Below are 14,791 nucleotides of genomic sequence, written 5' to 3'. Positions count from 1 at the left end.
AAAAGTAATATACACAAGATCTGCTTTGCTGCAGAAAGACTTGTGAGTCTTTGAAGTCCCTAAAACATCACGTAAACCTGAATTTGTATACATTAGCTATAGTGTGATTGCTAAGTAATAATACTACTTGTGATATATATAGTACTTACTATATGCAATTCACTGTTAACATATTTTATTTTATTATCCTGAGATCTCACGGTAACCTTAAGTGGATGTATTTTTATCCACAGTCTATAGTTGTGGATATTAAGACTTGGAAAGGTTAGGTGACTTCTCCAATGTCTAACAATGATGTAGAATTCAAAACATGTGGCCGGGTGTGGTGGCTCACACCTGTAATCTCAGCACTTTGGGAGGCCTAGGCAAGTGGATCACCTGAGGTTAGGAGTTCAAGACCAGCCTGGCCAGCATGGTGAAACCCCGTCTTTACTAAAAATACAAAAAAATTTAGCTGGACGTGGTGGCAGATGCCTGTAATCCCAGCTACTTGGGAGGCTGAGGCAGGAGAATTGCTTGAACCAGGAGGCGGAGGTTGCAATGAGCCGAGATCACGCCATTGCACTCCAGCCTGGGTGACAAGAGCAAAACTCCATTAAAAAAAAAAAAAAAAGAATTCAAAACATGTGGAATTCAAACACAAGTTTGTGTGACTTTAGCCAATATTCTTAACTACTGTGCTACATTACCTCCCATGTACCTCTACTTATGTACCTCTACTTTCCACGTACCTCCCATGTACCCTTATATGTATTTAAGATTTAACCATTTAATATCAGAAGGGGAGGTAAAGAGGGAAAGTGAGTCCTTCTTTACCTCCCCTTCTGATATTAAATTGTTAAACTTTATTGAAGAAAAATAGACTAAGCCCTGCCAGCCAAAGGTTTCTAGTAGGTCTTGGATAGTATTTTGTTCAACACACCCAGTTTTGTGAGGACAGTATACATACTGTTGGTTAGCAGGTGGTTCTGCTGCAGTGGATTGAGGGTTGGAGCACCCCCAATGCCTGGCTGGCCAGCTAGGGCTGCATGAGCAATTCCATGTTGGGGTCCAGGTGCAGCAAATGGAGACTGCATCTTATCTTTATCCCAGGAGGATTCACTTCCACCTGAAAAATATTCATATAAACATATTTCAACTTGACAACTTTCATAAGAAGGCTTTTTAAAATTCCCTTTTAGGGCTGTAATCATGAATACTACCTCTTAGAAAATTATTATTGAACACAGTTAACTCATTTTTATGACAGTTTCAAAAACTTTCAATAGTCTAGAGATGTAAGCTGCCTCTGGGAAGGCCAAATCATTCTCAATAATAGTATAGGCACTCTTGACTTGTTGGTAGTCTCAACAAATCTGGAATCATAATGAATAGCTTTTAGAAGCACTTACATGTTGAGGAACATTAATTGTCCACCACTGCTTTGTATTCTAAACCTTTAACATACACATACTATATTTTAAAGGACTGTACTGATCACTGAAAAAGAACACACTCATTTGTAAGAGCATGATAACATGCAAAAATACATGGTAAGAAACAAAATGATCTTTTCTTCTCAGGTCACTCAGAGAAGCAAATCTATTCATACACACTAGAGTTTTGTGTAAAATAAGCTGGACAAAAATAGGAAACCATTGCTTCCAGTTTGAAATTATACTTACCTTGATCCTTCATGCTAGAGAGTGAGGTAAAGTGTGTATAAATGCAGAATACTATATTATCATGATCTACATTGGCATAGCTATTTTATCTGGTATCTAGCATACTATGGGGGATAGAACCATTGCTTAAAACCATATGGAAAACAAACACAGAATAATTTCCAGGGCATTCTTTCAAGAGAAGACTTTAAACAGGGGAGTAAAGGGTGGGATTCCAATCACTGCAGGAGCAGATAGTCTGGCTTTAGAAAACAAAATGGTTGTGCAGGCAGCTTCATCTATTTGCTTGATGTGCTTCATTCATTCAGGGGTCAGTGGTTCTGCCTCCATTCCCATGCTGGGACTGCAACATTAGCACTCTACCTGGCTGACACCATCCCACTTACTGCCTAAAACTCTGACACTGTGTGTGGGGTTTAGGCTTGGGATTCTTGGGAGCTCTGTAAAATACGTATATTTAATGTTTTTTTTAATGTAGAAAAATCAACATACTCATATCCACAACATTGAATATTGTGATTATTTTCACTTCTTTGAGTTCCCTCCCACACTTTGTTCATATGGATACCCATTTTTACATTATAAGCAGTCTGTCATGTTGCTTCATATCTACAAAGTGTAATGACTATCAAACACTGGACTTTGCTTCCAATTGTCACTATTATAGTCTACATTATAACAAAAACATTCATTTAAATTATTTCCTTGGAATCAATTAATTCCCTGAGTGGAATTTGAGTCAAAGGGGACAAACATTTTTAGACTTTTATTTCAAAAACCACATTTGCAAAAGCAGTTTTGAGAGTTGTAAACTTTTCAGGGAAATGTCTTCAGGCCCAATTGGCATTCCTCCTCAAGATTTAACATTTATTCAAGCAAATTACATGCTAAGAATCTCTGAAAGGATTGTTTAAGCTTCCTGTCCGCTCATCCACTTTTACTCCAGTCCTGAAGAGGAAGAACCTTACTCCAGTCCTCCTCTTCAGTATTCTTTCAAGCTCTTTTGTGGCCAAAGTCAATCTCTAATCCAAAAGTGAGAGTCTTGACTAGCCTCCAACTAGATGAGCTGAGATAAGGAAACACTGGATTCTAGCACAGTATATGTAAAGATTGAAGGGTATCTGGCCCTGCTGATATGGACACAGATTTTCCAATCAAACGTGGGAAGAAATTAGCAGTTACTTGTTGGGGTCCTGCTATAAGCCATTCAGATAAGATGGCATGAAAGCTTAGTATGTAGGAAATTTGGTTGAATTTGATAGACTGGTTTAATGGACCAGAAATCATTCCCTTGATCATGTTGAGGTCTGCTATGTTCATTGAAAACATGCAATACTTCTATGATTACCACTTGTTCTCTCTTTTCATCCAGATGTTGGCTGTTGTACAGCATGTGCTTAAGAGCAGGGAGGTAATTTATGGTTTGGTGCATTGACATATTTTAGTGTTAACAAATTTGAAGTTTCAATTAAAATCAATAAGACATTGTTATACTGTAATGAAGAGAGATGGTGGGGGAAGGGAGTATTTTAATAAACTATGAAAGTAACCACTGCAACACTGAGAATTCTTTATAGAAACATTAGGCCAATAAACATGATTAATACCAGAAAATGCAAAAATTTGAAAGATCAATTGCTGAGCAAAAATGGAAGAACTACATCATTTTAGCACTATGTTCAAGATATGAATTACCTCACCATTGCAGAACTGTAATTTATAAAATGAGCAAAATATTGACAAAAGAAGATACATTTAGAAGACATTAAATTATACCATATGATAATAACATAGTACTGCACTATCACAGCAGCAACAGCAACACAGCAATATTGGAGCTGAGATTATATCAATATTTATTTTGTAAATTTAAAATTGTTTAGTCTACATTTAATATGAAATGGTACATTAGGTAGTATTCTCATGGTTTGTGTATCACATTTTCCAAATAAGCTTGAATAGAAATGTTTTTAAAATCTTATCAAAGGATTTCAATGTGGTTTTGTGTATGTTTTGATGAGAACTTTGGATACACTTTTTCCAACAGCTCACACCTTTGTTAACTACTATGTTAATGATAGAAAAGGTGGGGCGGGGGGAGGGGGGAGGGATAGCATTAGGAGATATACCTAATGTATGATGAGTTAATGGGTGCAGCACACCAACATGGCACATGTATACATATGTAACAAACTTGCACGTTGTGCACATGTACCCTAGAACTTAAAGTATAATAATAAAAAAAAGAAAAGGTAGTTTCCATCTCTTCCCACCTCCACCAAATGTGGATGTAAGTATTATCCTGCAATGTAACGGCAACTGTATATGAATTGAGCGGCTGAGGAGTGTGGAACATTCTAGATATTTGGATTAGGAGGTATGAATGCTCTGAACACATTTTTGTCTTTTGACCTAAATCTCTCATCATTTTTAAGTGTAAACATTAATTATGACTCAATCTGGAATGTTCAGCCGCCCCAATATTTGCATTTTTTATGCCTCTTTGTCAAGATGCAGTAATACCCATTGCCCTTAAAACTAGCAAAGTATTTTGACTAATCTAAGCTACAGTCAGCCTTTTATTAACCACTATTTTGAAGGCTTGGGTATCCACTTTCCTCATCCTATCTATCTGTCTGTCTGTCTACCTCCAAATGCAGTAGTTAGCTAAGGCTGCCACAGACAGGATGGCTTAAACAACAAGAATTTAGTTTCTCACAGTTCTGGAGGTCAGAAGTCCAAGATCATGGTTTCGGCAGGTTTAGTTTCTCCTTAGGCTTTCCTCTATGGTTTGCAGATGACTGTGTTTTCCCCTATGTCCTCACATGCTCTTTCCTCTGTGCGAGTTCATGCTTGGTAACTCTTTTATGCACAAGTTTCCTCTTCTTATAAGAACTCCAAGCAGACTGGATTACAGTCCACTCTAGGCCGGATTTATTTATCCATTTAAATTGTTATTATTTTTAATTTTTGTGGGTACAGAGTAGGTGTATATATTTATGGAGTACCTGATATGTTTTGATACAGGCATGCAATGTGAAATAAGTACATCATGGAGAATGAGGTATTCATCCCCTCAATCATTTATCCTTTGAGTTACAAGCAATAGAGTTAGATTCTTTATTTTAAAATGCACTTAATAACCTCCTTAAAAGCCTTAGCTACAAATACAGTCACAGTTCAAAGTAACTAGGGGTTAGGGCTTCAATATCTGAATTTTAGGGGTACATGATTCAGCCCATAACACTAAAGTATGCACATTTGTCGGAACCAGACCATACTAGCTTTGTGAGGGAATTCCTCCGGTAAAGAGGAGAGAAACTGAACAGCATTTTTAACAAGGCATGACTAAGAGGCTAGCAGGGTAGGCAGTTGGCTTGGGAAAATAAAGTAACCTCTTTAAGTCTTCAAGAAATTTTGTATTAAGTATAAACGTAACCCAACACAGTCCTAAGTATGTAAAGATAATGTAGAAAATGGAGCAAATCCTCATTAAGTGAATAATTTATTTGAGCTTTTCCATATCAACTACTTATCACTGTTTTAGCACAATATTTAGTAAAACTAAATTGATGACAATAAAGAGTGTAACACAATAAACAGTATTACAAGCAACTATTGCTACATTAACACTAACTAATTTAATCCCAACTTTACCAATAAGAAAGCTAGAGAGAACTACATTTTTTATAAGCCCTTACTTCGTAGAAATATATATTCTTAGTTAGAATCAGTGTAAGAACAATAAAGTGATTCACTATGGGGAAATATTAATTTAACAAGGCATCAGACAAACTTCTGCTGCTTTAGTCAGAAACTCTTTAGTTTGCAATTTAGACCTTTTTAAAAAACCCATTTTAAAATGTTAGGGTTCCCAGAAGGTTATTTGTTTTTGTTGCATTTTCTTTGTAGGATAAGTGGGTAGAGGACAGAGACCTATGAATCATGGGGACCTTACAACAGAAACATGGAATTTAAGACAAAAAAAGGACCTTTTTATCCATTTAGTTAAAAATAATAACTTGAAAAAGGAGCAGGAGCATATTATGGGTGGGACCCAAAGCAGTATTTTAATGTTTTAATTTGCTAAAATTTTGTCTAATTAGCACTTCCGCATTTCCCATTCTAATAACACAATGCTTATTATGGTCAGGTTTGTGAAAAGCAATAGCAAAGATCATTATGATGTGTTCCAAACAAATTAGCATAAGCCTACAAGCTAAAACACCCAAACACCAAAATGTTTCAAATGGATATAAAGGAAATCCAGCAGTAAGGTTCTAAATAAAAATTCCAAGCAATCATTCTTCACCTTAGCACCGTGTTGTTAAGAATGAGTGAAGGAAGCTAATAAAATATTCACTGAAGAGAATCAAGACAATTTAGTAAACAGTCTTCCTCATCCACCTATAGGGATCAGTGATCCTCTTTATAAATGCATAAGCTTTAATTTCTGTAGGTTTGAGTTTCTAAGACTACTAGAATTGTGTGAGTCATATGCAAGAGTTTCATAATATAAAAATGATCTCTGTCTTATGAATTCAAGTTGAGTGTAACTTTTAATATTTTAGAGGAATACTATAGTAGCAGTTGCTACTACATTTTGCAATGTACAAATTTAAAAGCCACCTACTAGGAAAAAATATATAAGGTAATTATTAAATTCAAAACTATGGCCTTGACTGTGAAAAATAGAAGTGTTTATAAAAAGCTGTACTTACATTGAAACTTTTGTAGCTACAACAAAACATATAAGTCAGATTATTTGAAAATATGGGTCTAAATTGATCATGTTTCCAGTAATCTTATGTGCATAAGGCAAAGAAAAAGAAGTCAAATGGGAAGAGGTCTATGTAGCATACAGCCTAAATCGAGTTTGTTCTCTCAGCCATAGAATATTTGTTTAGCTAGAATCTTAGATAAATGCACATTGTTTGATGAATCTACACAGCATGAAGCATTTTGTAGTAGAAAAATATTTTCAATCATAATTAAACATTAAAGACTTCATTTTTTTGTAAATAATAATATAGTATAAGTGTGTGTAGTGGGGAGGTGTACACACACACATATAGACACAAATTCAGGGTTTAGTGTATTGTAAAGTGCTAACACATGAATGGAAAACGAGGCGTGTATGTGTAAAGGTGCTATACTCTACAACCTTATCATATTATTCTTTTATTTGCTTTTCCTGTATGCATTCAGAAAATAGAATATTCAGCAGTTTACCAGACCGGTGACATCAGTAGTGCAATCATGCACTGTATCTGAAATTTGAACCAATATGGATAGAAAATAGATAATAATTATTCATTTTAAAATATTGAGAAGGTCTCAACTAGTTTGTCTCCTCTTTTACTTTAAAACATTACCTAGGAAGAGCCACACCACAGGGTGATGGTCTAGGAATTTCAAGTTTAATCAGAGGTATAATAGCAGCTAATTGATGAGCCTCTAGGGCTGCACTTGCCAATATAATAGCCACTAGTCACCTGTGGCTATTTAAATATAAGTTTTAATTAATTAAAGTAAAGTAAAAAGAATGAAAAAATTCAGCTGCTCAGTTGCAATAATCACATTACAAGTGCTCAAAGGCCACATGCAGCTAGGGACTATCATATTGGGAAGTACAGATATTGATAATTTACTTCCTTGCAGAAAGTTATACTAGAAAGTGCTATCCTAGAGGATAAGCAGTTTGTGTAAAACAATTTAAAACACAGGTATCTACAGCATCTTCAATTCAACATGTCTGAAACTAAATTGACCATTATTCAATGAAAGAGATCTTGTTCCTTTATTTCCTGTATCTGTTAGTGGCATAATGCAATTGTTTCAATGGGAAATTTTTGAGTACTTAACATGTGTCAGGTGCTATTTGCAGGTACTGAGAATATAGAAATAAAAGGCAAATCCCTTGCCCTCAAAGATCTCTCAGTCTAATAAAAGTATCATTATCATCTCTTTAACCATTCACTCTGTGCTTAAGTGGCCAAATTATCTGGAATTGACTTTACACTGGGTTCCCTTCCATTCCCACTGACACTGCCTTTGTTTGAACCCTCATTACTCTCTCACATTACAATCATCTCAAGAGACTCTTAACTGACTTTCCTACTACTAGCCTCATCTCCTCCAACTGGCCCTTGACATAACGACTGAAATAAACACGAAAAACAAAAATAAAGAAGATGCAGTATCAGAAAGGACAATTTTAAAAGAAGAGAATAAAACTGAGCAGAGCAGTACCCAGGAAGAAAGAAAAGAATACCTTGGTTGCATGACCAGAATGTTTATATATAAACCTTCAAAGCGTTCCAAGAAATGTGCTAAGACTCTGAGAGAGTGTGATGGATGGACCAACTTGCACTACAAATGTTGTATGAATACATAAGCATTATCTTCTTTCTTTCTTTTTTTTTTTATTATACTTTAAGTTCTAGGTTACATGTGCAGAACGTGCAGCTTTGTTACATAGGTATACACTTGCCCTGGTGGTTTGCTGCACCTATCAACCCGTCACCTACATTAGGTATTTCTCCTAATGTTATCCCTCCCCTAGCCCCCCACCCCCTGACAGGCCCCAGTGTGTGATGTTCCCCTCCCTGTGTCCATGTGTTCTCATTGTTCAACTCCTACTTATGAGTGAGAACATGCGGTGTTTGGTTTTCTGATCTTGTGATAGTTTGCTGAGAATGATAGTTTCCAAGTTCATCCATGTCCCTGCAAAGGACATGAACTCATCCCTTTTTATGGCTGCATAGTATTCCATGGTGTATATGTGCCACATTTTCTTAATCCAGTCTATCATTGATGGACATTTGGACTGGTTCCAAGTCTTTGCTATTGTGAATAGTGCCACGATAAACATACGTTTGCATGTGTCTTTATCATAGAATGTTTTATAATCCTTTGGGTATATGCCCACTAATGGGATTTCTGGGTCAAATGGTATTTCTGGTTCTAGATCCTTGAGGAATCGCCACACTGTCTTCCACAATGGTCAAACTAATTTACACTCCCACCAACAGTATAAAAACATTTCTATTTTTCCAGAACCTCTCCAGCATCTGTTGTTTCCTTACTTTTTAATGATCACCATTCTAACTGGTGTGAGATGGTATCTCATTGTGGTTTTGATTTGCATTTCTCTAATGACCAGTGGTGATGAGCTTTTTTTTCATGTCTGTTGGCTGGCTGCGTTATCTTTACAGGCAAACCCACCAACCAAACAAACAAATGAAAAAAATCAAACAAATGACTCTATACTTGTATCATCACCATGATCCAAAAAGATCAGGAGTCAAATTCAAATGTTTCAAAATTAATAGTGAACAAATTTGTTTCTGGATTTAAAAGGAACTGATGCTTCAAAGTAGACTTAATAATTAAAAAAAATAAGTACTCACCACAGGCTTACTCAAGTAAATTGCACCTAACTCATACATATTTCTAAAAATAGGGCTAATATGTTTCACGAAGTAAATGTAAAATTCAAGGAAAGTCCCAAAATATTTGTTTCTAAATTAAAATGTTGCAAGATGTAAGTATTCCCTGAGTGCCACTTTAAAGCACAGTGGCTAAAACTTAAACATCACATTATTGAGTTTCAAAGATTAGTTTAGTTGTAGAAGGAATTGTATCACAAGTGATGAAGGCACAGTGCTCTTCCACATGACCTGCTGAGTGTGATGATATGGTTGGAGAAACTCTTGCAAACTATTAGTTTGCATAACTTAAAATACACTCTGGTTAAAAGATATTTTATTGTAGACATGAAGAAAATGGGGTTTTGCCAGATATTATTTTGCAATTTCAAATGATAGTCTTATTCACTCTCCTATGAAACCCCCAAATTTTTAAATTGTCATATTTATCTTGGTATTATGTTATGTTGCCTGGAGCAGAAGTTTTTTTTAAAAAAATACCCTTCAATTACTGGGCATGGTGGCTCATACCTGTGATCCCAGCGCTTTGGGAGGCCGAGGCGGGTGGGTCACAAGGTCAGGAGATCAAGACCATCTTGGCCAACATGGTGAAACCCTATCTCTACTAACAATATAAAAATGAGTTGGGCATGTTGGTGCGCACCTGTAGCCCCAGCTACTCGGGAGGCTGAGGCAGGAGAATTGCTTGAACCCAGGAGGCAGAGGTTGCAGTGAGCTGATATCATACCACTGAACTCCAGCCTGGCGACAGAGTGAGACTCCGTCTCAAAAAATAAATAAATAAATAAATAAATAAATAAAATAAAAATACCCTTCAATTCTATCTAAGCTCTCTGCTGTGGCAAGTACAGAAAAATTTGTTTATGTGTGACAAGACACTTTTTGGAAATTTGAATTCATTTCTTGCTAGTGTAAGTATTGCAAGTTGAAAGACTCGAAAAATCTGAGTTCAAGACAGTGATAGCATTTTCTTATCTGAATTTGAGTTCCTTCTTTCATTCTTAATAACATGTGGTCTGTCTAAATGACAAACATATTATCAAGTCACTTCGCAGTAAATAATTATGTAATACCACCAATATAGCTTGGATATTTGTCCCCACCCAAATCTCATGTTGAATTTTAATTTCGAATGCTGGAGGTGGGGCCTGGTGGAAGGTGTTAGGATCATGGGGACGGAACCCTTATGGCTTGGTGCTGTCTTCCTGACAGTGAGTGAGTTCTTGCAAGATTTAATTATTTTAAAGTGTGTGGAACCTCGCCCTCACCCTCTCTTCATTGCTACTGCTTTTGCCATGTGACGTGCCTATTCCCCCTTTGCCTTCCACCATGAATAAAAGCTCCCTGAGGCTTCACCAGAAGCCAAGCAGAACCACCATTTATCGTTTCCCTCTTTTGTCATATTTCTGAACTATTGAACAATTACTGAGAATACAGGCAAATTATTTATTTTAAAGAGCTAGTTCCTAGAATTTATAAGCTGTGACATGTGCTCTTGTAAGATATATCTTAAATTGGAGTTACTTAAAATGAGGTTATGCATACCCTAGAAAATGTAAAAGCTGACCGACAAAGATAGAGCAAGATATTTGAGTTTTAATATTTATTTTATATGTAACCAAAAAGTAAGTACAACATTATGTGTCACTAATATTTAAGATATGAACCATCACTGATGCCTTCACCACTCAATTATTAGAGGAATCCAGAGGAAAAAAAGAGTAGGAGTTTTCAGCAGGGCAGTGGTTGGCCATTGGCAGCCCTAGACTTTTATTTATTCTGACCTCATTGTGATATGTTCTATGTACACTCAACTGAGTGGATTCAATAAACTAGCCTTTAAAAAGTGAACAACACAATACAACCTCAGATTGAAGACAATAATGCAAGCACAGGAGAAGAGATATAAAATAGCAGAGTTGATACTTCTACTCAATGTAGGAACTCTGTCACCTTCATTAAGTAAAATATTGTAAAGGTCATCAGCTTTGATGTATTAATCACATTGTCCTCACTGATACTAAGAATATATGTTTTAAAAGTTTTATGTAATTAAGAAAATTTATTAGTTAAAATCTTGCTTAATCTTGATAATTATTTCTATTTAATTTCTATTTTGTGTGCATATGTTAGTACATGTATACAGCTCGAAATTTACTTTATGTATACTAAAAGAGCATACTTATTATTTACCTGAGTGTATGAACATAGAGTTTCAATGACTGCCTTGAATTACAAAAAATTTAAATGGCACAAATTTACAGTTTTTTTCATAATCAATCAGAAAATATTTAAAAATATACATTGTAATATTATATATTTACAACACTCATTTTTCATAGACCAACTAAGAAGATGAAAAAATAGTGTTGTAAAAGTGTAATATTATGGATGTATATTTACCTACTCATAATATAATTTAAATAGATTTATCTACTTGTAACATAATTTAAGTATATATACCTACCCATAACATAATTTAAGTATATATACCTACATAATTTAAGTATATTTTCCTACCCATAACATAATTTAAGTATATATACTTACCCAAAGCATAATTAAAGTACTTTTTCTATTACACTGTTAATTTAACCAAATAAGCCATGCTTTAGAAGCTAATGAATTAAACCAAAAAGCAGAGGGCAAGACTGGCCACATAGAAGGAGGCAGAATAATTCATCTCTTCTTTTTATCCCTGCACATAAACTAATATCATTTCTGTAGGTATAAATATCTTCCTGTCAGTGCAATTCTTACAGCTATCAAAAATTATTTAGGGAAACCATAATGCAGTCTCTAGACAACAGAATTCATTTTGACCAATAAATCGAGATGAAAGCATTATGATCTTTTGCGGCCAATGGTGAGAGTTAATTATTACTCACACAGCAAGTTTTCTTGTTGAGATTTCAGCTTGTCTGTATGCTTTGGAGTAGTGAGGTTAAAGTGATCTTACTTGACTGGTAGTGGTCAACTGGCAAAGTTCTATGAAAGTGGCAGATAGAGACCAACGCAAAATAGAGAGGGAAGAATTGCATCCTTCAAAAAATCCTAATAGCATAGTGGAAGGAGCATCAGACAGACCTGATGTTGAATTCTGGCCGCTCTATTTACTATCTATGGGCTTTGGAAATGACATTAGGGTTCTTTGAGTATGAGTTTCTTAATATCTGATATGGAAATATAATCTACTTACTCTAGGGTTGTTTTAAGGATTAAATGAGACAGAATATGTAAAACAATACAATATCTAGACATATCAAGCACTAAATAAGTGTAAGCTGTTATCATTTAAGTTTTTTTAGAATATAAAGGACAAAATAGGGTATTAACTTTATTAACTTGTCTATAGGGTGACTACCTTTTTAACTATACTACTAACAAAAGATGATGAAGACCACTAGTGACCCCAAGAATTAAAGGAATAATTTGCAAAGGTAAAGCTCTATTATTTTTGCAGTTAACCACATTAATTTTCATGGCCATGTGCATTTTAACTTGTTGCTCTTAAAGCAGATTGTATAATAGGATACAGTAAAACACTGAAAATGAGGACTCCAGATACGGCCTTACTAGGCTACTTCTAATAATGTATCAAGTGGTTCAGCAGTGAGACTAAACAACTATATATAGCCTGTTCTCCTCTTGAGAAAGCAGAAGCAGATGGCTCTTTGTTTTTTCTCTCTCTCTACAGAAAAGACTGGGTTTGGCTGGTAAACATTGATTATTAATCCTAGGACTTCTTAAAAGAAGAATGATAAGAAAGAACAAAATATTTAATATGAAGAAAGAGGAGAAAGTTGGTAGAAATAATGTAGAATAACTTTTGCCAATAATTTTCATATTGCTCTAAACTGAATACAAGATAAAACAAAAGATAAGAGGAAAGAGGCAAGCATACAACACGAACATGAAAGACACAAAAAAGAAAGAATTTAGGCAAGAAAAAAATAATCATTTTACCCAAATAAAGATAAAACCCTCAGACTCAAATTCACAGAAATCTATAAAACTGGGGAAAATATGACAAATTGAAATACATGGCAGAGCCTGAAATAACAACACAAAAAGAAAGAAACATGTTTGTTAAGCTGAGGCATTAGACTGAATAATTCTAATTTTATAACCAAAAATTATTCTATATGGAAAAAAAAGGATAAGGAAATATAGTTTTTTAATGAAAAATAAAAGTAGAAGAAAATGGAATAGAAGTAAAATAAATCAATAGATAGAATCAACATATAGCAAGTATAGATTTGACATGGAACATTCACTGGCTCTGGGATCTTAGTGCCTATGAGTGTATGGAATGGATCTTTCACTTGTATTACACTGGGGCTTATGAATACTGCTGATGATATCAAAGAGATTCATAAATGGATTTTATCACTACACTGAGTAATTAAAACTATAATTATCAGTTACCGGCCGCTGCTTACAAAACACTTACCACATATATGTCTAATACCTGTGAAAATCACATTCACTGAACGCACACTATGAGCCTGAAAAACGTTGAAAGCACACTGGGCACTTGACGTGTGGTAGAAAGTATTCACCTAATCCTCAGAACACCATGTGATAGGTACTATAATCAGCCACATTTTATAGAGAAAACTGAAACTCAAAAGACTGATTTTCCCACGCTTGTACCACCAGTAAAGAATCAAACCAGGAAAGACTCCAGAACACACACACTAAATCACTATCCTCAATTGTTACTGATACGAGGCATATAAGTGCTTTTAACTGAGGCTTTGATTGTGAATGTGCACAGTTTAGAATCTGAGGAACAAAATGAGGCACTTTGGTGAAGAGAGCTAAGCAAGTGGTAGTTTCAAGGATAGGCTTACTAGACTAGGCTGAGATCTGTAGTGGGCAGACCTGGGAATCATGAAGTATTGAAGGCCTTCAGAGAAAATCCCTCAATTCCAAGTGGCATAGGAAAGCTACTTTCTTATTCACGTCCCTCCTTTAAAGTGAAGTCTTTTTAAAATATAAATGATATGAGTCAATTATGGGTAGTGTTTTCTCTGTCTTTTGAAAATGAGGGTAAGGCTGCAAAGCATCTGAAGGAAAAGGGCCAAGTTGATGCCTGAAGAGAAAAGAGTGGGAAAATAATGGTATTTTTTGGAAGCCAATCACTAAAAGAAGGATAGAACATACAAGGCCTAATTCCACAATTGAAAACAATGATTTAAGTGGAAAAGGCATTATTACTACATCCAATGTGATTAATAACACTTCTTTAATGATCAGAAAAAAATACTAAAAGCCATGGGCTTAAAGTAATGAAAATATATCTAATTCAGAATACAATAAAAATGCCACAAGTAGACTATATATATAATTATATATAACATATATATATGATATCATGTATATAATATAATATATAATTATATATATATATATATATATAGAGAGAGAGAGAGAGAGAGAGAGAAAGAGAGAGAGAGAGAGGGTCTCACTCTGTCACCCAGGCTGGAGTGCAGTGGTGCAATCATGGCTCACTAGAGCTTTGAACTCCTGGGCTCAAGTGATCCTTTCAGCTCAGCCTCCCGAATAGCTAGCAACACAGGTGCGCAACACCATGTCTAGCTAATTTTTTCTATTTTCTGTAGAGATGGGGTCTCACTGTTTCCCGGGCTGATCCTGAACTCCTGGGCTCAA

The 14,791-nt window shown here is 35.2% G+C and overlaps 1 protein-coding gene across 6 annotated transcripts in view; it reads right to left on the bottom strand.

Moving 5' to 3' along the window:
* DACH2 (dachshund family transcription factor 2) overlaps positions 1-14,791 on the bottom strand; it is a 676,921-nt gene that overhangs the window by 143,098 nt on the left and 519,032 nt on the right. For all 6 annotated transcript variants that reach the window (XM_016943980.2, XM_016943979.3, XM_016943977.3 and 3 more), the window contains one exon: positions 950-1,108. In XM_016943980.2, the coding sequence (XP_016799469.1) occupies positions 950-1,108 (159 nt within the window). The remainder of the gene's footprint in view (positions 1-949; positions 1,109-14,791) is intronic.

This window comes from Pan troglodytes, chromosome X, assembly GCF_028858775.2.
Source record: "Pan troglodytes isolate AG18354 chromosome X, NHGRI_mPanTro3-v2.0_pri, whole genome shotgun sequence".
Classification (NCBI taxonomy): Eukaryota; Metazoa; Chordata; class Mammalia; order Primates; family Hominidae; genus Pan; species Pan troglodytes.
This window is presented reverse-complemented; position numbering and strand designations above follow the sequence as displayed.